Source organism: Eulemur rufifrons, chromosome 29 (genome assembly GCF_041146395.1).
Source record: "Eulemur rufifrons isolate Redbay chromosome 29, OSU_ERuf_1, whole genome shotgun sequence".
In the NCBI taxonomy this organism is placed as follows: Eukaryota; Metazoa; Chordata; class Mammalia; order Primates; family Lemuridae; genus Eulemur; species Eulemur rufifrons.
This window is the reverse complement of record NC_091011.1, coordinates 98,588,418-98,611,379: the sequence shown is the minus strand read 5'-3', so window position 1 is coordinate 98,611,379 and position 22,962 is coordinate 98,588,418. Positions and strand designations below refer to the sequence as shown.

Genomic DNA, 22,962 nt, shown 5'->3' with positions numbered 1-22,962 from the left:
TAATCCTCCACCCGGCAAAAAGGCCGCTCTGCCTGATGAGGCGGCTCGCGGTTTGCTCTGTGTCCTGCTGCACTTCTGCAGCGACAGGAGCACCTGCTACGGCAACAGGGGACAGCACAGGACGGAGCCCCCTCCCGCGCCCACACCACCGTGAGTACAGAGCGCACCGGCTACCTGTGGAATTTCTGCTGAAACGCTAACGCGTGGGCTGGTTCCTTGAACTTAGCTATGGCTTTCCGCTGCTGGGGAAGCATCTGTAAACTCTAGAGGAAGAAAACAGAGAAACATTTTAACATCTCACTGTAAATGGTAAAAATAAAAACTATGTATATTCATACATTATTAGCTTTAATACAAAATGTGAGTCCAGGCTGACACTTAGATCACTCAAACTAACTCTCCTTTCTCTCTCCCTGGCAGCTTTTGTTCCCCAAAGCAGCGCTTTAATAAATCATTCCCATGACAGCACTGACACCCCCCAGCCTGGTGCTAAGATTTGCGTCACCCTGCCATCGTGGCTGCCCGAATCTTCTCTGTGAGAGTCGGTGGCAGGTGCCCTTGCGTAGAGGCACCTCTTCTTCCCATGTCTTCCTAGAAAGTGACACTCGGTGGCCCCTCACTGATCCTCTTGAAGCCCAATCCCCATCACCTCACAGGCTGCTGCTGTCTGGTGAGGCGACCCCATGGTCTACAGCAGGCACCGGGTTCACCATCCCCGGACATCCGGCTGGGCCACAGTGGGGGTGGCTGTGCCTGGGGCTGCCATCGGCACGACATGGTCACACTCGGTACTTAGAAAGTTTGAGATTACCAAGTGGTATCTTAATGAAATCTTTACGAGTTCCAAGGGAGTCATCACCCTTTCGCATAAAACTATTCGAGAGGCCATGCTTTGTAGCAAAAAGCAAAAGAGTTCATGAAGATCAACTGAAAGAAATGATGAACCCAGTAAAGACTGACAGAGTCACATCTGAAAAAGGCAACTTAGAGCCACTCCTCAAACTCACTGTGAGGGGACTGTGTTGTCTTCCTCAGGCCTCAGAGCCGGGATTTGGGGGAGAGGGGCAGGCAGGAGGACAGCCTGGCCATCTACCAGGTGATGCTCTGTGGCACTCAGTCAGCCCCCACCTCCAGAGCAGGGTCCTTCTCAGTTAGCTCCTGCATCTGGGGCACAGCACGGGTGCCCCAACTCTTCAACGAGTCACTGTCACTGGCAGGTCTGCTGCGTGGCACCACGCTGACCCTGTCCTGAGGAGCTGCACTCCGCACGGCACCTTCAGCGGCCGGGAACTATCTGCTGAGTCTGGGTTTCTGTTCAGTGAACTACAACAGCCAGGGAAGTAACTGATAGTAACACGTAGTCCTTTAAAAGTACTTACACCATTTAAAGTATTTTTCAAAAATCTACACTGGAAGCACACAGCTAAAAATATCAACGACTTAGAAAATGTTCAAAAAAGTTATACAGCATATGAGATAACTGCTATTTTAATAACCATAGCACTTCTACCAGCAAACAAGACTAGCAGAGCTCTAAAAAAAATACTCACTTCCTAAGAACTTGTCTTTCAGTGCTCCTGTAGCAGTGCTCACGCATCACTAAACAGTGTCCTCTCCAAGTACGACGCATTGCTGAGCTGTGCACAGGGCCACCTCCCAGGGGCAGCCCACGGCCGGGGGCACCACGAGGCTGCCCAGCACGCAGGCCCTCAGGGGCCACGACAGCAGCCAACTCAAACAAGTTTAGTAAAATGCCAGACTTCCTCCTTTCTTTCTGATATAAAAAAATGGATGCAAAACAATTTTCTTGACCATTTCACTTATCATTAAGTTAACAGGAAAAGTAAAGCCCCCAAACTTGGTCTCTTGGGTACATTCTCAGCAATATGGCTTTTCCGGCCTCTGAAATTCTGCCGTATTCCTGGACGGAGACTTGTGTCCCTCCCAACCCACCAGACTCGTCTTCAGCTTGCGCCCATTCTATGCGTCATCCTGCAGGTGATTTTCAGTTGCTGAAACCATGGAGAAGCTTCCACAGAGAAAATGCCGCCCTCTCCTGTGACCAGGTGAGGGCAGGATGATGTCAGGAAGGTGTCATCCATCAGCCCAACAGCGGAGGACTCCTCGCCGGCACAGCCCGGCCTCTCGTGCTCCTGTCTCTCCCTGTAACTCGGCTCTCGCGCTCAGGCCTCAAGGGCTCGCAGGGCTTTCAGCGACACCCAAAGGGACGCAGCTTCACGTTAGCTGCTGCCCACACTGCGGCAGATCTGACCGCGCCGGCTACAAGTATTTATCTCATCTCAACTTATCTTGTTAGTAATATAAAAACTGCTCAGTTAGGAATGGACAAGAAAAACTAATTTTATACATCACAATTATCAACATTCTACAATTCACAGACGGAATCTGCACGTTGAAAATACCATGCTCTTCTTTTGGGAAAACCCATTTCTAGATTTATGTGGTGAGACCAGCCTGGGCAACATAGCAAGACTCCATTTCCACTAAAAAATTTAAAAAATTAGCCTGGTGTGGTGGCATGTGCCTGTAGTTCCAGCTACTCAGGAGGCTGAGGCAGGAGGATTGCTTGAGCCTAAGAGTTCGAATGCAGCCTGGCCAACATAGCGAGACTCTGTCTCTTAAAAAAAAAAAAAAAGAAAGAAAGAAAGAGAAAGAAAAGAAACAGGTCTGGGCTGCTCTGCGGAGGCTCCTGCCAGCTCTAGAACTCTGTGCCCGTCAGAGGAGCGGAGAGGAGATCCGGCCCACGCCCCTGCAGCTTAGAATCACGCTGCCTAAAGTAAGGGAGAGGCTGATCCTTGACTGAAAGTGCAGAAATCAGTCTGGACTCTTGTTTCCTGTAGTTTCCTAGATGGTTCAAAACTATTTTTATGCCTATTATTTCACATACATGGACAAGTTTTGTGGAACACTATTGTAACCACAGACGCACCACTTTTCTTTAAACTGACTATTTATTCATTCAGTAAGTATTTTCCAGGTATATACCCTGGAGAAAATACTGTATTCTCAGTATATCAAACGTGAATCTCACCTCACAGGCTAGAATCGGGTGATAAAATCATCTGCAACTGCCAGACCTGCGGAGAGTCTGGCCTGCCTTATGTGGGCATGTCTGGTGGGTGGCCAGGGCTCAGACAAGCCCGAGTGCCAGTGTCTTGCTGCCCCAAGAATCCCCCCATAATCAGGGTCTTCTGGGGGACTTCATGGAAACAGCACTCTGGGGAGGGGTCCGTGGAGCACAAGCGACCTATCAGAGAGCTCGGCCCAGAGATCTTAGGTTGGATATCAGAACTCGACTCACGGGGAGGAGGGAGCTAACGTTCACCGAGTGTCTGCGCTGTGTGGGGGCCGTGCTCGTGGCTGGCACACCTGTTCTCTCATTTAATCCCTCCAGTGGGGAGCGTGGCCGTTATCCCAACTTTAACCGAGGCTCTCAAGGGGCAGCACTCCGTCCAACAGCTGCACACCAGCAAATGGCAAAGTCAGAATCTGAACTGAAGTCACAGCTCGAAGCCCACCTGCTCCCACAGCCAGCTACATTCTGAAGGGCCAACACAGAGCCCAAAACAAGCTGACCATGGCTAATTATCCCCCCTGAGTCTCAGGGGACTGCTGGAAGCAATAAATAAGCTAAGCAGGCAGTGAATGGAGCCGTGGCCGGCATGTGCAGGCAGGGTCCAAATGCCATCGATTGTTACCACTGCTGCTCACGCCCAGTGCTGGCCTTTTCATGTTATTAAGAATCAAAACAGGCCGGGCGCGGTGGCTCACGCCTGTAATCCTAGCACTCTGGGAGGCCGAGGTGGGCGGATCGTTTGAGCTCAGGAGTTCGAGACCAGCCTAAGCAAGAGCGAGACCCCATCTCTACTAAAAAAATAGAAAGAAATGATATGGACAGCTAAAAATATATATATATATAGAAAAAATTAGCCGGGCATGGTGGTGCATGCCTGTAGTCCCAGCTACTCGGGAGGCTGAGACAGGAGGATCGCTTGAGCTCAGGAGTTTGAGGTTGCTGTGAGCGAGGCTGACCCACGGCACTCATTCTAGCCTGGGCAACAGAGTGAGACTCTGTCTCAAAAAAAAAAAAAAAAAAAAAAAAAAAGAATCAAAACAGAGAAATACGTACATTTACTCACTGAAGGTTTGCAAACTTTATGCTTTTGGGAGGAAACTATGTCTTTTGTTTGTTTTTACACCATGGAGTTTCATTTATTATAGGACACAAATCTTTTTTCTTCCTAACACAATCTTAGGCAAAACCCAGCAATAAGGAAATAAACACAATTAAGTAAAGGGGCTTCCGAAGTTACAAGGAACTTAATTCCTGATCTATCAGTTAATTCGGTGTTCGTCTTTGAGGATGGGGCAGAAGTTCCCAGCTGCTCCCCAGAGGTCACTACTGAGAGAACGTAAGCAGGTCACTGCAGGCGCTGGACTGGCAGAAATCTGCCTCCCCCGTTCCCTGGGAGCAAGGCCTGGCCTGCCCGTCACCCCACAGCCCCCTCTCTTTCAGGTGGAACCTTCTTTCTGACTCATTTCATATTAATGTGAAGGAACATCACGTGGTTCTCACTCTGACTGCACCTTTCTCCTCTGAAATTCTGAACCACACTACTATACTTACACCATTTCCATCCTAGTTATGACATTTCTACAAAATCTTGTCATTCTTCCTTACTCTGTAAATGAGCCTATAGATAAATGCCTTTGAAATGAATTTTCTAGAGAGGTTTATGATTAGTGTTTAAGAGAGTAAAATACTAATCCGATAGGAAAACTGGCTACTCTATCACTGCTATACGTAAAAAAGTTCTCAGATTCAATGGGTTTGAAAAGTATAGTTAACCTGTAGTTACTAGAATTTTCTATCATTAAAAGGCCCAAAGCAATACGGGTCCCCCCGGTCCAGACACCACCATGTGTGTTACCACAGTGAGCACTAGGTGGCGCCATATCCCAAAGCAGACAGAGACATGACATTTCATTCCAAAACATTTGGGATAAAAAATCATTTATCCCAAAACACACAGAAAGACATTTTTCTTCCTCAAACCAGGAAGGTGGCGCTGAAACCTTGGGTCACTTAGCACTGACTCTGAAGCATAAATTTAAAGCATAATGAAGTCTTGTTATGAAAGGCTCTTTAACATTTATGCTTGTAAGTATGATTTCCTCAGCTATCTAATGGTGGCCGAAGCTTGTTCTATCAGTTTTTTGTTTTGTTGTAATTAATAAACCTAGCACTTGTGAATGCAGTGTTTAAAAATCTCTGAATGTCCACTCAAACCTTCCCAGTGGCCTGAGGCTGGCCAGAAAGGACAGGGCTCTGCTTAGTCCCACGGTGGGAGGGCCTGCGGGGCACGGCTGTCCCCTCCTCGGGGGCCTGCAGGGCAGCTCACCAGACCTGCCTGTGATGGCCCTCTGCATGGAGAAGACTTTGTTCTCCTTTACATATCCTTCTAACTAAAACCAGCCATCAATCAATTCCAACGTTGTTTTTGCTGGGATTTTAAATGGCCCCAATCAAACTTTACTTACAACAAAATAATTTCTAATTCTTTTCAAACAGAAAAAAGCAGCAAATGGAAGAAAAAAGGCCACTATTTTCAGATCTACAACCCCACAGCACAAAATCCAAAATTCAGTTTCTAAGACAGACAAGACAGAGGCCAGGGGTGTCGTGATGGCTCCAAGCTCACTTTCACAATGGAGCCACAGAGCCGCACTCAGTGCTGATCCAGGCAAACAGCACTTGCTGTTCAGACGTGGATCTCGATAACTGCAACATACTCAAGAATATTCAAGAAAGTGACCAAGACTGCACATGATGAAACAAGTCTGTCAAATCAGCAGGTCACACAGGGAAATGACAATGCTGTCACCTCCACCCAGGGGCAGTGCAGAGTGTCCGGCAGACAAGAGGACCATCAGGAAACCGCACTAAAACGTGAGCCCCCCCCGCCCCACCCCCTGGCCAAGTACGTTGTTCTGTGGTCCAGACGTAATTAGACTAGGCTCTGACTTAAAAATCTGGACTCACTGCTAAACTGCTATTTGACCCAGAATTCTCAATCACCATTTGTTTTGCGTTTCAGATATTTACATGCATTAAAACCACATTTTAATACAGGTAAAATTCTCTAGTTCAATTCTGTTCCCGCAAATTAATCCATATTTATGATCAACTGTTTAAAAATAACCTATCCTTGAACATAAGCCTCATGCCTCTGATAACTGAGAATGTATTCCTAACTACACCACTGGGAAGCCTACTCTATTAAAAATAGAAGCCAGCTGGGCAAGGTGGCTCACGCCTGTAATCCTAGAACTTTGGGAGGCCAAGAAGGGAGGATCAGTTGAGGCCAGGAGTTTGAGACCAGCCTGGGCAACATAGCAAGACTTCATCTCTACCAAAAATACAAAAATTAGCTGGGTGATGTAGTGTGTGCCTGTAGTCCCAGCTACTCAGGAGGCTGAGGTAGGAGGATTGCTTGAGCTCAGGGGTTTGAGGTTGCAGTGAGCTATGATCACACCACTGCACTCCAGCCTGGGCAACAGAGCAAGACCCTGTCTCCAACAAAAGAAAGAAGCTAAGGTTTGGGGTTAACTTTTCATTACTACACACAAATAAAAACTAAACCCATCTCTCTAGGAATCCAATAAAGGTGGCATTAATTAAACCAGAGTAAGAGGCAGTTTGGGAAAGACTTTCACTTTTTAGGAACTACTCCTCATTCCTTAGGAACTCTCAGTAGTGGATGGAGATCTAAAACATATCATAAATTAATTTCTTGTACCTACCTAGTCTCACAATGTTTCCAAATTTTTACCCATGAAGCAAGAGGCCGTTAAGATATTCTTAAAAGAAAGTACTTTGTACTACTCAGAAAACTAATTGACTCTGGGTGTCCTAAAGCTGCCATCAGTCGCCTTTCTGAAGTGCTCTGCCCTCAGACCCAGATGCTGCTGTGGGGGGCGGGATGCATGACGGTGGCAGCGACAGGCGCTGCGGGCGAGACCAGCGGGAAAGGCCAGAAATGGGGCTGGACACCAGGCCGGCTTCACTGCCGGGTCCCCTACGGGGCGCGGGACCTGCTGAGACCAGGGTTTCCAACAGCCCTGGAATTGTGTTCAGGTCCTGAATTTTCACGCATTTCGTCTGCAGTCAGCTCTGCAGGGACTTCTTAAGCATTAGATTTAGCCAGCTTTAAAATTAAGAGATGAACATACAGCCCAAGTGACTGTCATATCTGTAGAAATCTAAACCAAGTTCCAGAGCTGTTAACAAGTTAGGCTGTTTCTGAAAGTTAAAGACAAGAAGGCTAAATACTTTAAAACTTAAATAATTACTACTAATAAAACAAGTGATTTGAGGGAACAAAAAATTTACTTGTATGTGTGCATGTGTGAACCTTATGATCATTTGAGGACCTGAAAGCATAATTTGTTCAGTTAGAATATTTCCTAAAATTTCTAAGAATCTGAAAATTTCAAAATAACCAAACTTTGAGGCAAAAGTTCTGATGTCGAGTACACACAACAGATGTTTATCTTTCTTCCCAAGCAGTTTAATACAAAGTAACCAACACAATGGATGCTGCATTTTATATCAAGAAATGATTTTGTCTCAGATGTGACAAACGTTGGCACAGATGTCACACTCCCAGGTGACCTACCTGAATGGGTCCCACAGACATCAGCAGGCTCTTCAGCTGGGCGTCGGTGGTTGACGAGGACAGCCCCTCCACAGACACCACGCAGGGCTGCGGCTGGCACTCCACCACCCGCAGGTTCTGCTTGTTGGGCACCAGGCGCCCCCGGCCCATGGGCCCTGCCAGCCCTCGGCCCCGCCCGTGCATGATGGCCTGGCAACGACAAAGGACAGGCATCCGTTCTGAACCTGGGTTTCACCACAGCTACTAAGATACAAAAGTTAGCAAATAACTCAGAATGCATTAAACATACCGTGAGCTACAGAGTTTTCTGTAGTTTTCTATCCACTATCAGAGAATGGTCTAATATTCAAGTGAGACAAAAATATCCAGTGAGTCTAGGTGGAGGAACAGGAGGGAACGGACAAAGCCCGAATCTCTCTGGGTGCCTGCCACGCAGTCGTGCTCCACAGGCACCCCGGGTGACAGTGTCCTTGTGCAGATGAAGCACCATGGGGACTCAGAAACCCTCTGCGAGTAACACGGCTAAGGATTCAACCCAGAGCCCAAATCTCCCCCATCGTGTTTCAGGCCAGTCTCAGCAGGACCTGCTTGTGCTGCAGCTGCCTGTGGTCACAAGCCGCAGCGTCACGGACCCGACTCGCCTTCGGAAGATCCACATTTGCTATCCAAACCCTCAAAGGCACATTCCGCAACAGCACTTTCACCCCTAAATGCACACTGGCATCATCTGCAGAGCTTTTAAAAACAAACAGAAAACACAGCAATGACTGAGTGTGCCCCCAACCCCAATCACAACTTTGCTGGTCTAAGGTGGGTCCCAACATTATCATTTTAAAGGTGTCCAGGGTTCAAAATCCCTGCTCTTTAAAGAGGCTTTAAAGAGGAGACAGTTGAAATTTCTAGCATTTTCTCCTAATTAGGAAAAGAGAGACCACTTCTGCCCAACTTCTCCAGCTTAGAGTAACAGCAAAATATAGAAGGCCAAATAGCAGCGAACAGCTCTAGGTTTTCCAGATGTCCTACCCTCGTTCTGTCCCAGAGTTGGGTAGAAAGGGACAAAAATGGCCTCCCAGTCCCTCACAGGAAAAGGCAGAGAGAAAGAGAGGCGGGACCAGAACTGAGGCTCAGGACGTGGGTGTCACACCAGCACAGAGGGAGACCGAGAAAACCTCAGTGTCTCTTAACACTCTGCAGGAGGTAACAAACCACTCCTGTCAACTGAGTTTTTAAACAGTGCAAAGAGAGACTTCAACACAAACATACATCAAAAGTTGCAAGTTACACTGGCTGGCAACCAACAGTAAATAACTATTCTTCTGTGCTAGCTGTAGTAAGTTATGATGTTAACAACAAAATCCTTTACCAAACCTTACTTATATGCCAGGCATCAGGGTTTTTCTTTATAGGCTTCTTCTCATAAAATCCTCACAATCGCTCAAATAACATAGGAGATATCAATATCCTCATTTATAGGAGAGTAAAAGAGGTTTAAAAGAAAGAAATTCACGTACTGTATGTATGTGCCTGTATGGGGTGTGTGCTTTCTAAGGTCTTTCTCATTGTATATTCAGGGCTAACACCTCAATAAAGAAAATTCATACTGGAACAATCTTTAAAGACCGCATCACTTATCACTGGAGATATCACTTCACGATCACATTGTCTATACATTTGTCTCCTGCTACAAAATGGAGTAATTATGTCTGTTCCCCTATCATAAGGTGTTAATGAGATAATATATACAAAGAAATTTAAATACTTCAGAGAGACTCCAAATAGTCTTTTTTTAAATTCAGAGATGGAGTCTGACTCTGGTCACCTGGGCTAGAGTGCAGTGGTGTCAGCCTAGCTCACAGCAACCTCAAACTCCTGGGCTCCAGCAGTCCTCGTGCCTCAGCCTCCCGAGTAGCTGGGACTACAGGTTCGCACCATCACACCTGGCTAATTTTTCTATTTTTGGTAAAGACGGGGTCTTGCTCTTGCTCAGGCTGGTCTTGAACTCCTGATCTCAAGTGATCCTCCCACCTCGTCCTCCCAAAGTGCAAGGATTACAGACGAGAGCCACCACACCCAGCAGAATGGTCTTAACATTAACACGACCACTGAGTGGAAGATGAGCAGGGGGATGAACTAGTGGGCTTCCAGTCCTCCTGGAGGAAGCACAGAGCGGGGGTGCTGCCTCCCCCTCCCCCGCACCGCGGTTCCATCACATGAGCAGTGCTGGCTTCTGCATCAAGAGACTTCACTGCCAGGCCATTCTTATCCCTTCAGCAGAGCTCTAACAACTTTGGGAGCCTAGGAAGATGCTTCTTGCTGGAAGCTGAGGGAAGGGGCACTCTAGCTAAGCACGCGGCAAGGCGGTGCTCTAGAGCACAACAGGAGAGCAGTGGCTCCCAGAGAAGGGGTGTGGTGCTGCCCTTCTGGCAGACTGAGCTCAGAGAAACACCTTCCAATCCACAGGTCAAGGAAAGGATTAAAGGAACTGTGGCCCTGCCACTTTGTCGGGCTGGGTACTTCACCTCCAAAGGCCTCGGTTTCCTCTCTCTTAACTGGGCTTGTGACTATGAAATCAATGAACACACATCTGACTCCACAGTTCAGTCTCCAGTGAACCAGCCAGTAGAGAAAGGAGAGCACGCTTGTGCTGGGGTTCCACGCGTACACACGCACACACAGACATGCACCCGCCTGGCTGTCTCCAGGGCATGGATGCTGCTGAGCGAACAGTTCAGAGCTGCAGGGAACCAGCCCCTCCTTTGTGGGTGATTTACAACTGGAGTTGTGCCGTTAAGTCAGCCAGGAGGGGAACAGGGTTTGGTGAGAATGCTCCTGTGTTTTCAAGGCCAGAACAAAGGAAATGATGGCTCACTTGCTAACCTGAGTACTACCACGTGCCAGGCACCACCCATCGGGCAAACTGCCTTCGGTCATCGACTCTTCCTAACTACCGGGCCACCCCCTGCACTGGAACCACGGCCCCGTGCCATGGGCCAGGTCACGAGCAGTACCTTCTTCGCTGGGTGGATTCCTTGGATGCTTTTGATCCCTGGAGGGACAGCCGAGTGTGTGTGGGGTCCCGGTGGTAGGTGTGGGGGCTGCTGGAGGCCCCCGCGGGTCAGCGTCACCTTGCGGGCAGGCTGTGGTCCCACTTCTGGAGGCTGAGGAAGCCGCTGGGGCTGGCCTTCAAGGTGAAAAAAGCCATCGCTCTCTCCTCCCTGCTGAAACCAAGAAGGCAGAGTGGGGTTCAGTGTCTGCTCCGCCACATATTCCCCCAGCATCGGGGAGCCCCGCAGTTACCATTCACCCGGGAAGCAAAGCCGTCGCAAGCAGTGTAAACACAAACTTGGCATCTCTCTAGAGCCGGTAAGGACATTTCTCATTGGACAGTGGTAAAGTTTTAACAGTATTTTTGAAATTTAAAACAGTAAGATCTCTTTTAATTACTGTATTCATTTAAGAGGTCTGCGATTAAAATAACTGCTATTTAATTCAGTGAAATACTGTTTAACTTTAAAAATACTTCATATTCAACATGCATTTTGCATTTACAACATACATTATTCATTTTCAAGAGCCTTCTTATTAAAATCTGACAGTCTGCTTAAGTAACAGTTTAAAACTTAACTTCTATTCAAACCTAACCTACGTGGCAATCAGCCCAGCTCCGGCCGGTCACGGCTGCGTATCGTGGGGTACGTCGCAGTGCCTTCCCCTCCCCACCTGTCCCCACATATTCTGTAGTTTTCAATACCGTGTTCATGAAGTCTGTAAGAGGAGCATCCCAGAACCACTGGCCAGAAACTCCTTTCCTTCTGCTGAGAGCTACCGGTGCCATTAGCACCCACAGAGCAAGTGCGTGTCAGAGGAGAGCATTTACTCTGTTAAGAACTTTAGACGTATCAGGAATCTCACCTTTTGTGTTTTACTAAAGTTCTCTCATTCCCTGGCCTTAAAACTTGTTAATCAATTAGGAAGCAGGTACACATTCGAGCTGTGCTGATGTTGCTCCTACCACCAGGCAGCAAGACAAAATACCTCTGCACAGAGTGCATGGCTACTTTTGGTATTAGAAGTAGTGCCGGCCGGGCGCGGTGGCTCACGCCTGTAATCCTAGCACTCTGGGAGGCCGAGGTGGGCGGATCGTTTGAGCTCAGGAGTTCGAGACCAGCCTGAGCAAGAGCGAGACCCCATCTCTACTAAAAATAGAAAGAAATTATATGGACAGCTAAAAATATATATATAGAAAAAATTAGCCGGGCATGGTGGTGCATGCCTGTAGTCCCAGCTACTCGGGAGGCTGAGACAGGAGGATCGCTTGAGCTCAGGAGTTTGAGGTTGCTGTGAGCTAGGCTAACGCCACGGCACTCACTCTAGCCTGGGCAACAGAGTGAGACTCTGTCTCAAAAAAAAAAAAAAAAAAAAAAAAAAAAGAAGTAGTGCCTTTCCAAAAGAGTAGCAGGAGGTCAGGAAAGAAAGGGTGGATGGCAAGGACATCAGATCCTGTCCTGCTATATTATGTAATCCTAATAGAAATGGGTGCTAGAACTTGAAAAGGAAGAATGAGGCTTTTACTAGCATGACGCCTTCTCTTAACACCAATAGGGACATGTAGTATCAGTCACTGCTTAGTAAACCACCTCACCCAGGAGGCTCCACTATGCCAGTATCTCCAGGGGTAACCTGGCACGTTAGCTCAGAGGAAGCCCACGCAGCCATGTCCTGCTCTTACTCCTCAAACGTATCTTTCAGAGACCATTTAATGGAACAAAGGGCTCCACAAGGAGAAGGAACAGGGACTGGAGGAAGATGGGTGTAACAAGACTTTCGCTATGACTTGACTACTCAAAGTAACAGGGACACAAGAAGAGATGAAATGTCACACCCAGTCAGGACTTCTGGCTATGGCAGCATGAAAAGGTCTGCAAATCTTCTCTCCCCAAAGCAAGTGTAACTGCCCCAAACAACCATTTCAGGACCCTGGAAATCAACAAATGTACAGCAACAAATGGAGAAGCACTTATTCCCAAGACGTAAGAATAGTGTAGTCCACAGCCTTCTTGATGGGGGCTCCTCCCTGCAGACATGGCAGCGTAGCCGCACAGGGCTGGGGAGGAAGCCCCACCCCACGGCAGCACAGCAGGAGAGAAGCCGACCTGGCGGGAAGGATCTGTGAGCCTCTGGAGTGGTCCTGTTGGAACAAGCAGCAGAGTAGCCAGAAATCTGAGAAAGCTAATGAGGAGATTCTGGAACAGAAAGAGCCACAGAAGGCCTGGAGGAGCTGCGCCCACACGGCTGCCTGGGAAGCTGGCGGGAAGCTCCAATCACTGGCCAAGGGTGGCCAGGTAGGGCCCGGGAGCCTGAGCACAATCTCTTCCCAATCACTGCTGGCCACGAAACTGTGCAGCAACAGGGCTAAGGAAGGCAGGCTAAGAAATAAAAATAGGAATAAAAATACTGAACAAAAACCAAACTGAATGAAAACAAAAATACAACACATCAAAATTTAGGGGATGCAACTAAAGCAGTTACATCAAAAAGGAAAAAGATCTAAAAATCAATCATTTGATGAGGCTCTTTACCTTCTTTACCTCAAGCTAGTCCCCCTCTCTCAAAGAAAGGAAATTAAACCCAAAGTACAAGGAAGAAAACGGTAAAGATCACAGCGAAAGGCAATGACACAGTAAATAAAAAATAGAAAATTAGTGAAACCAAACGTTGGATTTTTTGAGATCAACAAAATCGATACTCCCAGTACAATGACCAAAAAAAAGGAGAGAAGACAAATTAGCCAAAGCAGGAAACAAAGTGGGATCATCACAACGGACCCTGCAGGAACTAAAAAGTTGTTACAAACACATTTATAGTAACACATTAGACAACTTAGACGAAACAGACATCAGTAAAAGAGACAGGTACCAAAGTAACACACAAAAAAGAGAAAATCTGAATAGACCTCTTAGAAGGAAAGACATTGAATTAATAATTAAAAATCTATCACAAAAACACAGGCCCAAATAGCTGCACCACTGAATTTTTTTAAGGAAGAAAGACTATCAAGCTAAAACGATCTCTTTCATGACACAGAAGAGGAAGAAGCAACTTTCCCACCAGTTCTTTGAGCCTGGTATTACCCTAATACAAGAGCCAAAAACATCGTAAGGCAAGACAACTACAAAAAATATCCCTCATAAACATACATGAAAACAAATCATTAAAATAGTAGCAATCTAAATCCTGCAACACAGAAAAGGATCACATATCACAACTAAGTAAGATTCATCCCAGAAACGCAAGGCTGGTTTAACAACCCATATTAATTAACGTAACGTGCCATTTGAGCCAAGTAAAGGACAATGTGATCATCTGTGTCATCCTGCCAGGGCTGTGGGTGACTGAACCAGAGGGGATGCCCCCAACGTTCTGTAACCCTATAATGGCCCTAATTACTGCCTGGCTTGTGCTGATCTGACTGGGAGCCGTTCCTATCTCACAGCGGATGCGCCCCCAGATGAAAATGGCAGCTCTGTGAGAAGGCAGACCACCCGCAGGACCACGGTCCACACGGAAACTCAGGCTGGGGGTCTGTGCTTCTTCAAACTCCTCCACGAGGTCCTGAACCCAGGGCATGAGCAGGGATCCCATCCAGGCAGGGATGACCTATTCCAAGTGAATAATTCTTCAAAGTCTTTATCTTAAAAAGCTCTGTCAATTCTCTCTAGTGTTGTATATGCTTGAGATTTTCTATACTAAAAAATTTAAAAATTTAAGGATATATAACACATATCCTCATCTTTCTTAAGAGCCAGTGACCTATCATTATCTAAAATCCTGTTGAATTGGTGTTTCCTGGATGTACAACCTTAGTGCCAGACTCACAAATTCACTATGCATGTGTTCAGTCACCCGGTCACTAGAAACGTTTCTCCTTCACAAGCCTTAACACTTCACACCAGCCTCCAGGGCCACGAGGGCCCACGTGAGATGGAGGCAGCGTCAAGTCACGGAATCCTCCGCCCAGCTCAGCTACGTAACTGCTTCCTGCCTGTGATTCTCCCGCTTCCCTCCTGTCCACTAAGGTGGACAAACGAGTGGACCGTGAAGTTTGCTCTCTCAGAAGGACTTCCAGTGTACGGACGCGAGTCATCCAACCAGCTCCCTGGCAGCTTAACCGACCAGGTCTCTAATGACACCTAAGTGCTCTAGAGAAACCAGTGGCTTAGAGCTAGTAAGTCGGCTTTGTTCACCATGCCAAAATGTCTTGTGCATACAGAAAGCACTGAAATATTTACCAAAATAAGTCAATAAATAGTAGGCTGTACTTTTAAAAGCTGAATAGTTCTGAATGTGCAAAAAAAAAAAAAAAAAAGGCCTACAGTATCAGAATACTAGGTTAAAGCCACTGTCACTTGTACATACGTATTCACTAACAGGCACCATGATAATGAAACGGCCACCCTTCAGCCCAGCAATACCATTACGTGCATCAGAAAGTATCATGACACACTGCAGAAACGCACGAGACAGTACCCTGCACCTAAAGAAAACAACGCCCAAGTGATACGATGGACAAAAAGATGACTAACTCTGGTCACTGCTTCTCTAGCGAGCCACAGCTATTATAAAAAGCAAGATGACCTACACAGTAAACTTTAAAAAGAACAGCTTGCACCAAAAGTAGGATGTCATTATTTACCTATTTTAAGGCATATAATGGGTACATGTATTTGGGTGATAAACACAAACACTGTAGTAGTCTGATAATTTTTAAACTGGGAATTGAGAACATAAACACTGAGTAAACACCCCAAATAATAAAATTCTCTTGTTATTCTGAATAAGAAATTGGTGATAATTTATGTCTGACGATATTAATGTCAGATAAAAACTCTGAGAAACAAAGTTCTAAACTTTTATCTTCCTTTCAAGGAAAGTTTACTTTTCTAAGCAGGCTTGACTCCTACTTAAAGTTCAGAAATACAGATATTACAAAAAGTCTCTGCTCATCTCTTTTGACAAAAACTCCCATTTACTTATGTGGCTGGAGTATGAGATCCCGTAACATAACAAAGGAGTCCTGCTGTCATGCTCCCTTATTGCGTCCTGAGAAATGGCCTGGAAAGACAAGAAATAGCGTCCATGATGGGACAGCCACCGTGGGTGGAGACCCGACCTTCCTCTGCGCCCAGTGCAGCCACACTTGCCTTTGGCCTGTCCGGTTAGTCCGCCCTGCCCAGGAAGCTCCAGGCCAGCGGCTGCCGCCTGCTCACTCACGGAGGCCCCTGGCCACCACTCTGGGTCCTTACAGCCCCCAGGGCACGCTGCCGGGGCTGGCTGGGCTCTTTCTCAGGGTCAGGACACTTGCTGGCCACAGCACCCACGGGGCAGGCAGACGCCACAGCCTGCCAAGTCCCTGATCAACAGGGAGAGGAGGATGCGTCAGACACAGATTGGGATGACAACTGTCCAACTTTTAGGAAACACAGTTCCCACAAACCACTCGCTGAAAAGTGGGAGAGCCCTGCCTGGGTAAGTGCTGGACTTGCTTATATTCAAGACAAGTGTACCTGCTACAGCAACAAACTATACAGTAAAATTTTACAATACAAACTTCCAAGGCGCTTCTGGAATCTGAATCATCAAGAGTTTCGGTATCATTCAACACATTTCACTTCTTAGCTATGGATTATATTTGTTGAACATCTGACAAGAAATGAACCAGGGTCTGTACAGACATGCTTTTCCTCCAATCCTCCCTACAAGGTAAGCATCATCATCCTCATTGTGCACGTGAAACAAACTTTGGTGACACGCACAGTAAGTGCTGGTACATCTCCGTGGTTCCTAGGATCCGGCTCCGCACTGCCTCCTGGCAGAGGAACTTAACACTAACACATTTGTAAGGATTTTCAGCAAGAGTTGAAACAAATGGGATTAATCACCATTTAATTAAATCGCTTTAATTAAATGAAGGGCTACTATAATGCTATGCTTTTTGATTTCTCTGAAGATCATGCTAAACAAGTTATTTCACTTTGTAAGAAAAGTTGAAAATTTTTTCCCAATTGAAAAAAAACAATTATTCTCTTGTAATTTAGCAAAATGAAAAGCTAATTGTAGGGAAAAATTTTAAATTCCAGAGGTTATTCCAGTTGACACTAGAAAATGACCAACCAATACATTACTAGGTTGTGGCCAGGAACATAGTTTGGACCAACTGAACTTCCCTTCGAGTCATTCTTCAACCGATTGTTCATTTGAACAACCTGCCCCTGTGGATCCTGCAAATTCAAATTTTATCTTTTCAGTGGTTTTATTTTTGAGAAAATTTTTATTTCACCTTTCCCAATGGATAGACATTTATTTCAGCATCCACTTCAGCCCATACGATGGTTGATATCTACGATTTCTGTCATGAAGTACGCAGGGATTACTTTGAACTGCATCTGATACACCTTAGTGGTCCAGGTCATCATTTCAAAATTGATGAGTCCAGTTTTAGCCAAAAAATCAAGTATCATCGCAGCCATGCTAAGGAGAGGGAAATTTGAGTTTTGGGTAGTGTAGACACCACCCATCAACCAGCTGGTTACGTGAAGACGGCTGGCAGCCGACCCGCCCACCTGGCTGGCCACTGCGCAGGGCACCGCAGCCTGGTTCTCCCACGCACGGTAACGGTCAGCCTCTCCCTGGTTTCCCGCAAGCCTCAGTTAAACAGAATGATCCCAGCTTCCATTCTGTGTCATCCCTTGGCTTGCAAAGCTGAAACATCGAGTTCTCATGGAGCAAAGGTAAATCGAAGTGCAAGACCATGAGACGAGTTTGTCCCTTGGCTGAATTTATGTGGCGTGACTGATTCGGAAATAATGCTTTCAATTCCCTTTTACTGCGTATATCAGAACAATTTCCTGTTAATTAATATGATGTTTTGACTTTTGGTTTTAGCATGTTTTAGTACAGTTATCCAGGGACAAATTCTTCAATTAATTACATCTGAGAGACAAATTGATTCCATATTTTTATACTCATAATTACACATAGACTTAGACAAAATTTGAATAAGAACTAATCCAAATTAAATCTACCCATTTCTTTATAAATCTTCCATATCCTATGCATATAGTCACGGCATTGAAAGAGATCTCCAAATTATCAGTACTTAGTTATGTAAATTCAAAAATACTGTTGATTTAAATTAGGAATTTTAGAAAACTTATCTTAATGTAAGCAAATAAGTGGTTATATGTGGATGACAGAACTACAATCTATTCAGAAAAGGTTCACTTTGAAATTGAATTTCTCCAGGGTGGTACAGTTCGCTTTTTAACTCTTTAAACAACACTATGTTTAGATACAATTTTAAATATCTTATATTTTTTCTTCAAAACAGATGAGAGAGAAAAGAAGTTTGGTCTATCTTAGACCAAACTAAAAACATTATGTTGTTTTTTTTCCACAAATGATCATCTTTCAATGAAAACTATAAAATGTCTTTCTAGGCTAGTTTAAAAAAAAAAAAAACCACACACATATATAAAATATATAAAACAGGCATTATCAGAATTACGTAAACTTAGCGAATACTTTTTATCAGCTTGATCATTACAAAAAATGAGGTCTGTAGCCACCAACATAAGCAGGACAAATTTATTTATAACAAATGGTTTAAATGTATAGATAAAAATGCCTATTGATACTGTCAGGGCTTCCTGCAATTTGACAGATCAAATCTTATTTTCATTCTTAAACCCCATGAAGAAGTGATATCACTGACTTGCATTCACCAGCGAGCAAATTGATTAATCCCTCTCTATAGAAATCTCAACTCTTGATTATACCTATCAGACGTTAAGCAGCATTATTCTAGAGTGACAACACTTGACAAATTCCCCAACCATTTTTCTCAGCCTTTGTGGCCCTGCTAGCTTGTATTAACCCTGATGAAAAATTAATTTTCCTTATCTTCTTCTAAACCCCAAAATCCAAATCCGCCAAACTGGCAACTCTTTCTGTAAAGGTATTATGAAAACCTCTAAAAGATTAATTGCATGTCTTCAGGTGACATTAAATTAATTTCTGTACTCATGACAGACATTTGATACTGCGTACTGAGAGGACAGATAACATTGTCAGGACACACAGAAGGACAGTGGTGTCGTGTCCCTGGGCAGCCTCTCCCGAGTCCTCCTTCCGATAAGGCCGCACCTCACTGTCACCGGCGACGCTGCTGACCTTCCGGCCCGCAGACCTCACCGAGCAGTTTTCCATTAACTACAACAATGCTGGGCCTCGCCTTGTAATCTTTATAAAGCTCATTCAAAATCTGGACAATAAATGATATGCATGCTACATGAAGTCTCTAAATATAAACACATTTAAGGCTCCTCTATTTTTTCTTTGAAGACTGCTAGATTAAAGAGAAGGTAAAAGGAAACAAACAGGCTAACATTCTCTTCCTTCTCTCCAATAAAACACCCCTTTGTAACAGCAAGCACGCAAAACCTGGAAACAACTGAAACCTAGCACTGCCAGCTCATTCTGGTAAGGGGTCTACGGAGTTGAATTAAAACCAAATTCTAAGGGTAAAGAAACCAGGGCAGAGACCTAACTGTTGGGCTTCATGAAAGAAAAGGACTCTCTTGGCACATGCATTTGGCTTTATAGTACGGTGAAAACATGGCACAGTTATCAAGTGCTTGCTCTTTTAACAATCTATCTTTATGACATTAGTTAGGCGTGGGGAAATCTTTAGGAAGCAAAATTAGCTGGCCTTTGAAGGAACAAACCAAAGACTTAAACCTCTGAGGGGATCTGATATCCCCAGCATTCTCCAATTTCAACAGCACGAATCTTCCAGTCTGAACAGGAAAGGATTGTTCACAGTGAGACGCTGGGGCTCCTCAGGCAGTCCGGCTTTTCCAGCCACAGCCCCTCACTCAGGGCAGCGGCTCCAGGTTCTGAAAAGCAGGCGGCTCGGCCTGCCCTAGAGAAGCAGCTGCTCAGCGCTGCTGTGTAGAGTCGGGCGAGTTCTGCACGGAAGGTGGCCGGAGGCACCTGTTCTTGGCGGGCTATGAAAAGTTAGGGGGAAAAGGTACCCAGGGCACGGGAGAAAGCAGATTCTCTTCCTGCTGGGGAGGGCGGATTAGCAAATCCTGACTCCTAACTATAGGTGAATTATTTGTTATTTAAATGCTTATTTCACTCCCCAATGGTCATGCCCCTAAAAAATCATAAATTAATGAGTATAGAAATTCTTATGCGTGAAAAGGGATTTCCGTCCTCTAATGACCAATGGTCTGTCTTGTCTACATTTAGAGGCCGCATGTTTAGGAATGCTTAAAAAGTAATTTGGAAGTTATCGATTCTGCCCACACCAAACCATTTCAAAGCTCTTCAACACATATTTATGTGTAATTGTTTCTCCCCAAAAGGAGGATTCTAGACTATATTATCTTATCAAATAGGTCACTGATCAGGACTACCCATGGCCCATTCTTCTTCCTCTCTTCTGCCATTTGCCTTTTGGCCATTTTACTGCTACTCATTAGCACCTTTAAACAAAGGAGGTCAAACTCCACCAAGCCAACTCTGCAACCCTCCCTACCCAAAGAAAGGCATTGGAGGGGAGCCAGCAAGGAGGGACCATGGGCCCTCACCTCTCAGGAGATGCCGGCCTTCCCCGTCCTCCCCGCACCTGGGTACACACCTCTCACGGCTCCCCCACCTCGGTGTCAAGCAGTCTGTCTACACGCAGTCTCTCTCAGCGTGTGGTCTTCCCAGAATGCTCTGCTCTATCAGAAGTCCATCCGCAGTTCTGTCCTTCACATTCAGGCTCTGGAACCTCACTCCTGCGTCACTTCCTTGTGACCACTTCTATATGGTCCCTCTCAGCTCTGCTACACATCTGCTCCTAGGCGCTGACAGAGAGAGACCACCCTAGGAAGTTAGCTTCGGCCAGAAATCGAGTGAGCCAGAAGAGCTGTGTGCTCCTGCCCTGGACCTTGGGAGCCAAGTGTGGGTTCCCCTGAATCGTACACACAAGGTTAGAGGCTCACGGCCTTTGCCTGGGTCTCACCACAAATAAGTCATCACTCAAGACTTACCATCTAACTAAATTCAAAAAGCAGCAAAAAAGGACATATGATACGATCCCATTTTGCAAAATGAATAAAGAAGGCGGTTCAGGAAGGGATGATAAATTTTTGCGTGAAAAGTTGGCTAGAAGAATAAATAATGATTAATGTTTGTCTTTTTCCAAATTTTGCTTACTTCTGATGTCATCTAAATGTCTACAGAAACAACTATCACTTTCCTCATCAGAAGTACTGAGAGGGAGCCTGTGTCAACTCCTTTGCTATTTCAATAAAAGAAACTATAAACCATGTTGCTATTAACTTAATATTTAAGTTTCTTAAATATTTATAATGTACTTGCAACTGTCCTAAATCCTGGAGACAAAAAAATGAATAAAAGACCAAACTCCGTCTCAAGTAAGTAGCGGACACCAGGAGACAGAGCTCTGTAACCCAGCAGCCAGGGAGATCACTCGGGGGCAGAAGCGGAGCAAAGAAAGCGGGGTGACTGTGCGGGGAGCAGCCCAGGAGGCTCCCAGAAGCAGACTGGAGCTGGATCTTGAATAACCAGTGACCGGAGGCAGGAGACCAGCACACCCAGAGCCAACAGCAGCGGGCACACCTGGCACCCAGACCTCCACTCCGAGGACCTGCAGCTTCCTAGAGACAGGGCTGATTCCAAAGTCGAGGCAGGGAAAGGACAGGATGAGCCTGAACATCTTCTCACGCCAGAAAGTAAAGACACGTTCGAGGAATGATGGAGACATATCAAAGGACACAGAAGCCAGCTTAAACGGGCTCTCACTGGCCCATCTGGGATAATTCTAAAATCAAAATAAATAGCAATAGTGATAGTTCATTGAACAAAACAAGAATTTATAAGCCAATATTGATGTAAATAAATAAATAAATAAATGAGGAAGAGAAAATTATCAGAGTAGGAGCATGACAGCTAATAAATACAGAAGGGGTGTGGCCACTAGAAAAACAGCAGTATTCGCTAATAATAGTGAAATTTTGATAAAAAATGGGATATTTAATAGTCTCAAAGTATCTCCCCATAAATGACTTACTAGTTATGAAGGGTAAAATTGTAACTCTACAGTGGAGAGACTTTGCAAACACCATCTCGCCCCAGTGACCAAAGTTAATTTTGCCAAGACTGGACAAACCTCAGTGGATGCGCTGAGACAGACACAGCAGCCCTTCTCTGATGCTCCTGCAAACTCCACAGCCTGAAACTGGTCAGACAGAGCCTGAGACAAACCTCCCACAAAACACTGTCTTTGGCTCTTTATAGAGGTCAAGGGCAAGAAGCACAGAGCAGAAGCAAGGAGAAGACAGTACAGTGCAGATCCCGGGCCGGGGGTACAAAAGACAGGGTCAGATGATTAACAAAATCTGAATCCTGCTGTGGGTTAGATGACAGTAGTGTATCAATGTTAAACTTCTTGATTTTTGGTAATGTACAACTGTGGTTTTGTATGAGAATATCTCTATTATGGGGTCATACAGTGTGTTTCTAGTCCACTTTCAAATGGTTTGGGAAAAAATAAGTTTTTTTGTGTGTAAAAGGACAAAAAGAGAGGATAAAGGATAAAGCACACTTGGTGGAACATAAATAAATAGTGAATCTGACAAAGGGTGTGTGGGAGTTCCTTGTATTATTCTTGTAACTTCTCTTAAAATGAAATTATGTGAAAATAAAACAATCCCCCCACTCCTTGCCCCACGAAAAAGATCAGATATGTACATATCATCTCTCTAAATAAAAGAAAAAAAAAAAACCTGGGAATAACTTTTGAGAGGGTAGGAAAGGAAGGAACTTACAAATGTAGTCCAATCCCCAAAAGCAAGTTCACACAGATAAATTGGGACCTCTGCACACAGCATTTTGACAGCCTTTGAAAAATAAAATACAAGAGTTTCACTGTCGGACAGCTGGCTTTCCTGCTGGGGCATTCTGTGCTTCTCCCATTTTTCTGTGTGGCCAATAAAATAAAGGATTGTGTACTTAATTTGCTGCCAAATTCTCAAAATTTTCATTACCTTGATTAGATTAAGGCAGCGGAATTCACTGTCTGCTTGCATTTTCTTAAAGAACACTATAAACAGCTGCTCCCCCAAACCCACATTTCTTCCTTAGACTAAAAGGAAAGGATGGTAATATTTACTGAGGCTACTATCAGGTA

The 22,962-nt window shown here is 45.3% G+C and overlaps 1 protein-coding gene across 3 annotated transcripts in view; it reads right to left on the bottom strand.

Annotated features, from left to right (window-relative positions):
* Positions 1 to 22,962, bottom strand: part of RBM33 (RNA binding motif protein 33) — a 114,759-nt gene that overhangs the window by 6,616 nt on the left and 85,181 nt on the right. For 2 of the 3 annotated variants that reach the window (XM_069462372.1, XM_069462373.1), the window contains exons 16-18: positions 10,709 to 10,918; positions 7,701 to 7,889; positions 175 to 263 (exon numbers count right to left, since the gene is read on the bottom strand). In XM_069462372.1, coding sequence (XP_069318473.1) covers positions 175 to 263; positions 7,701 to 7,889; positions 10,709 to 10,918 — 488 coding nt within the window. The remainder of the gene's footprint in view (positions 1 to 174; positions 264 to 7,700; positions 7,890 to 10,708; positions 10,919 to 22,962) is intronic. The other variant, XM_069462374.1, reaches the window with a different exon arrangement.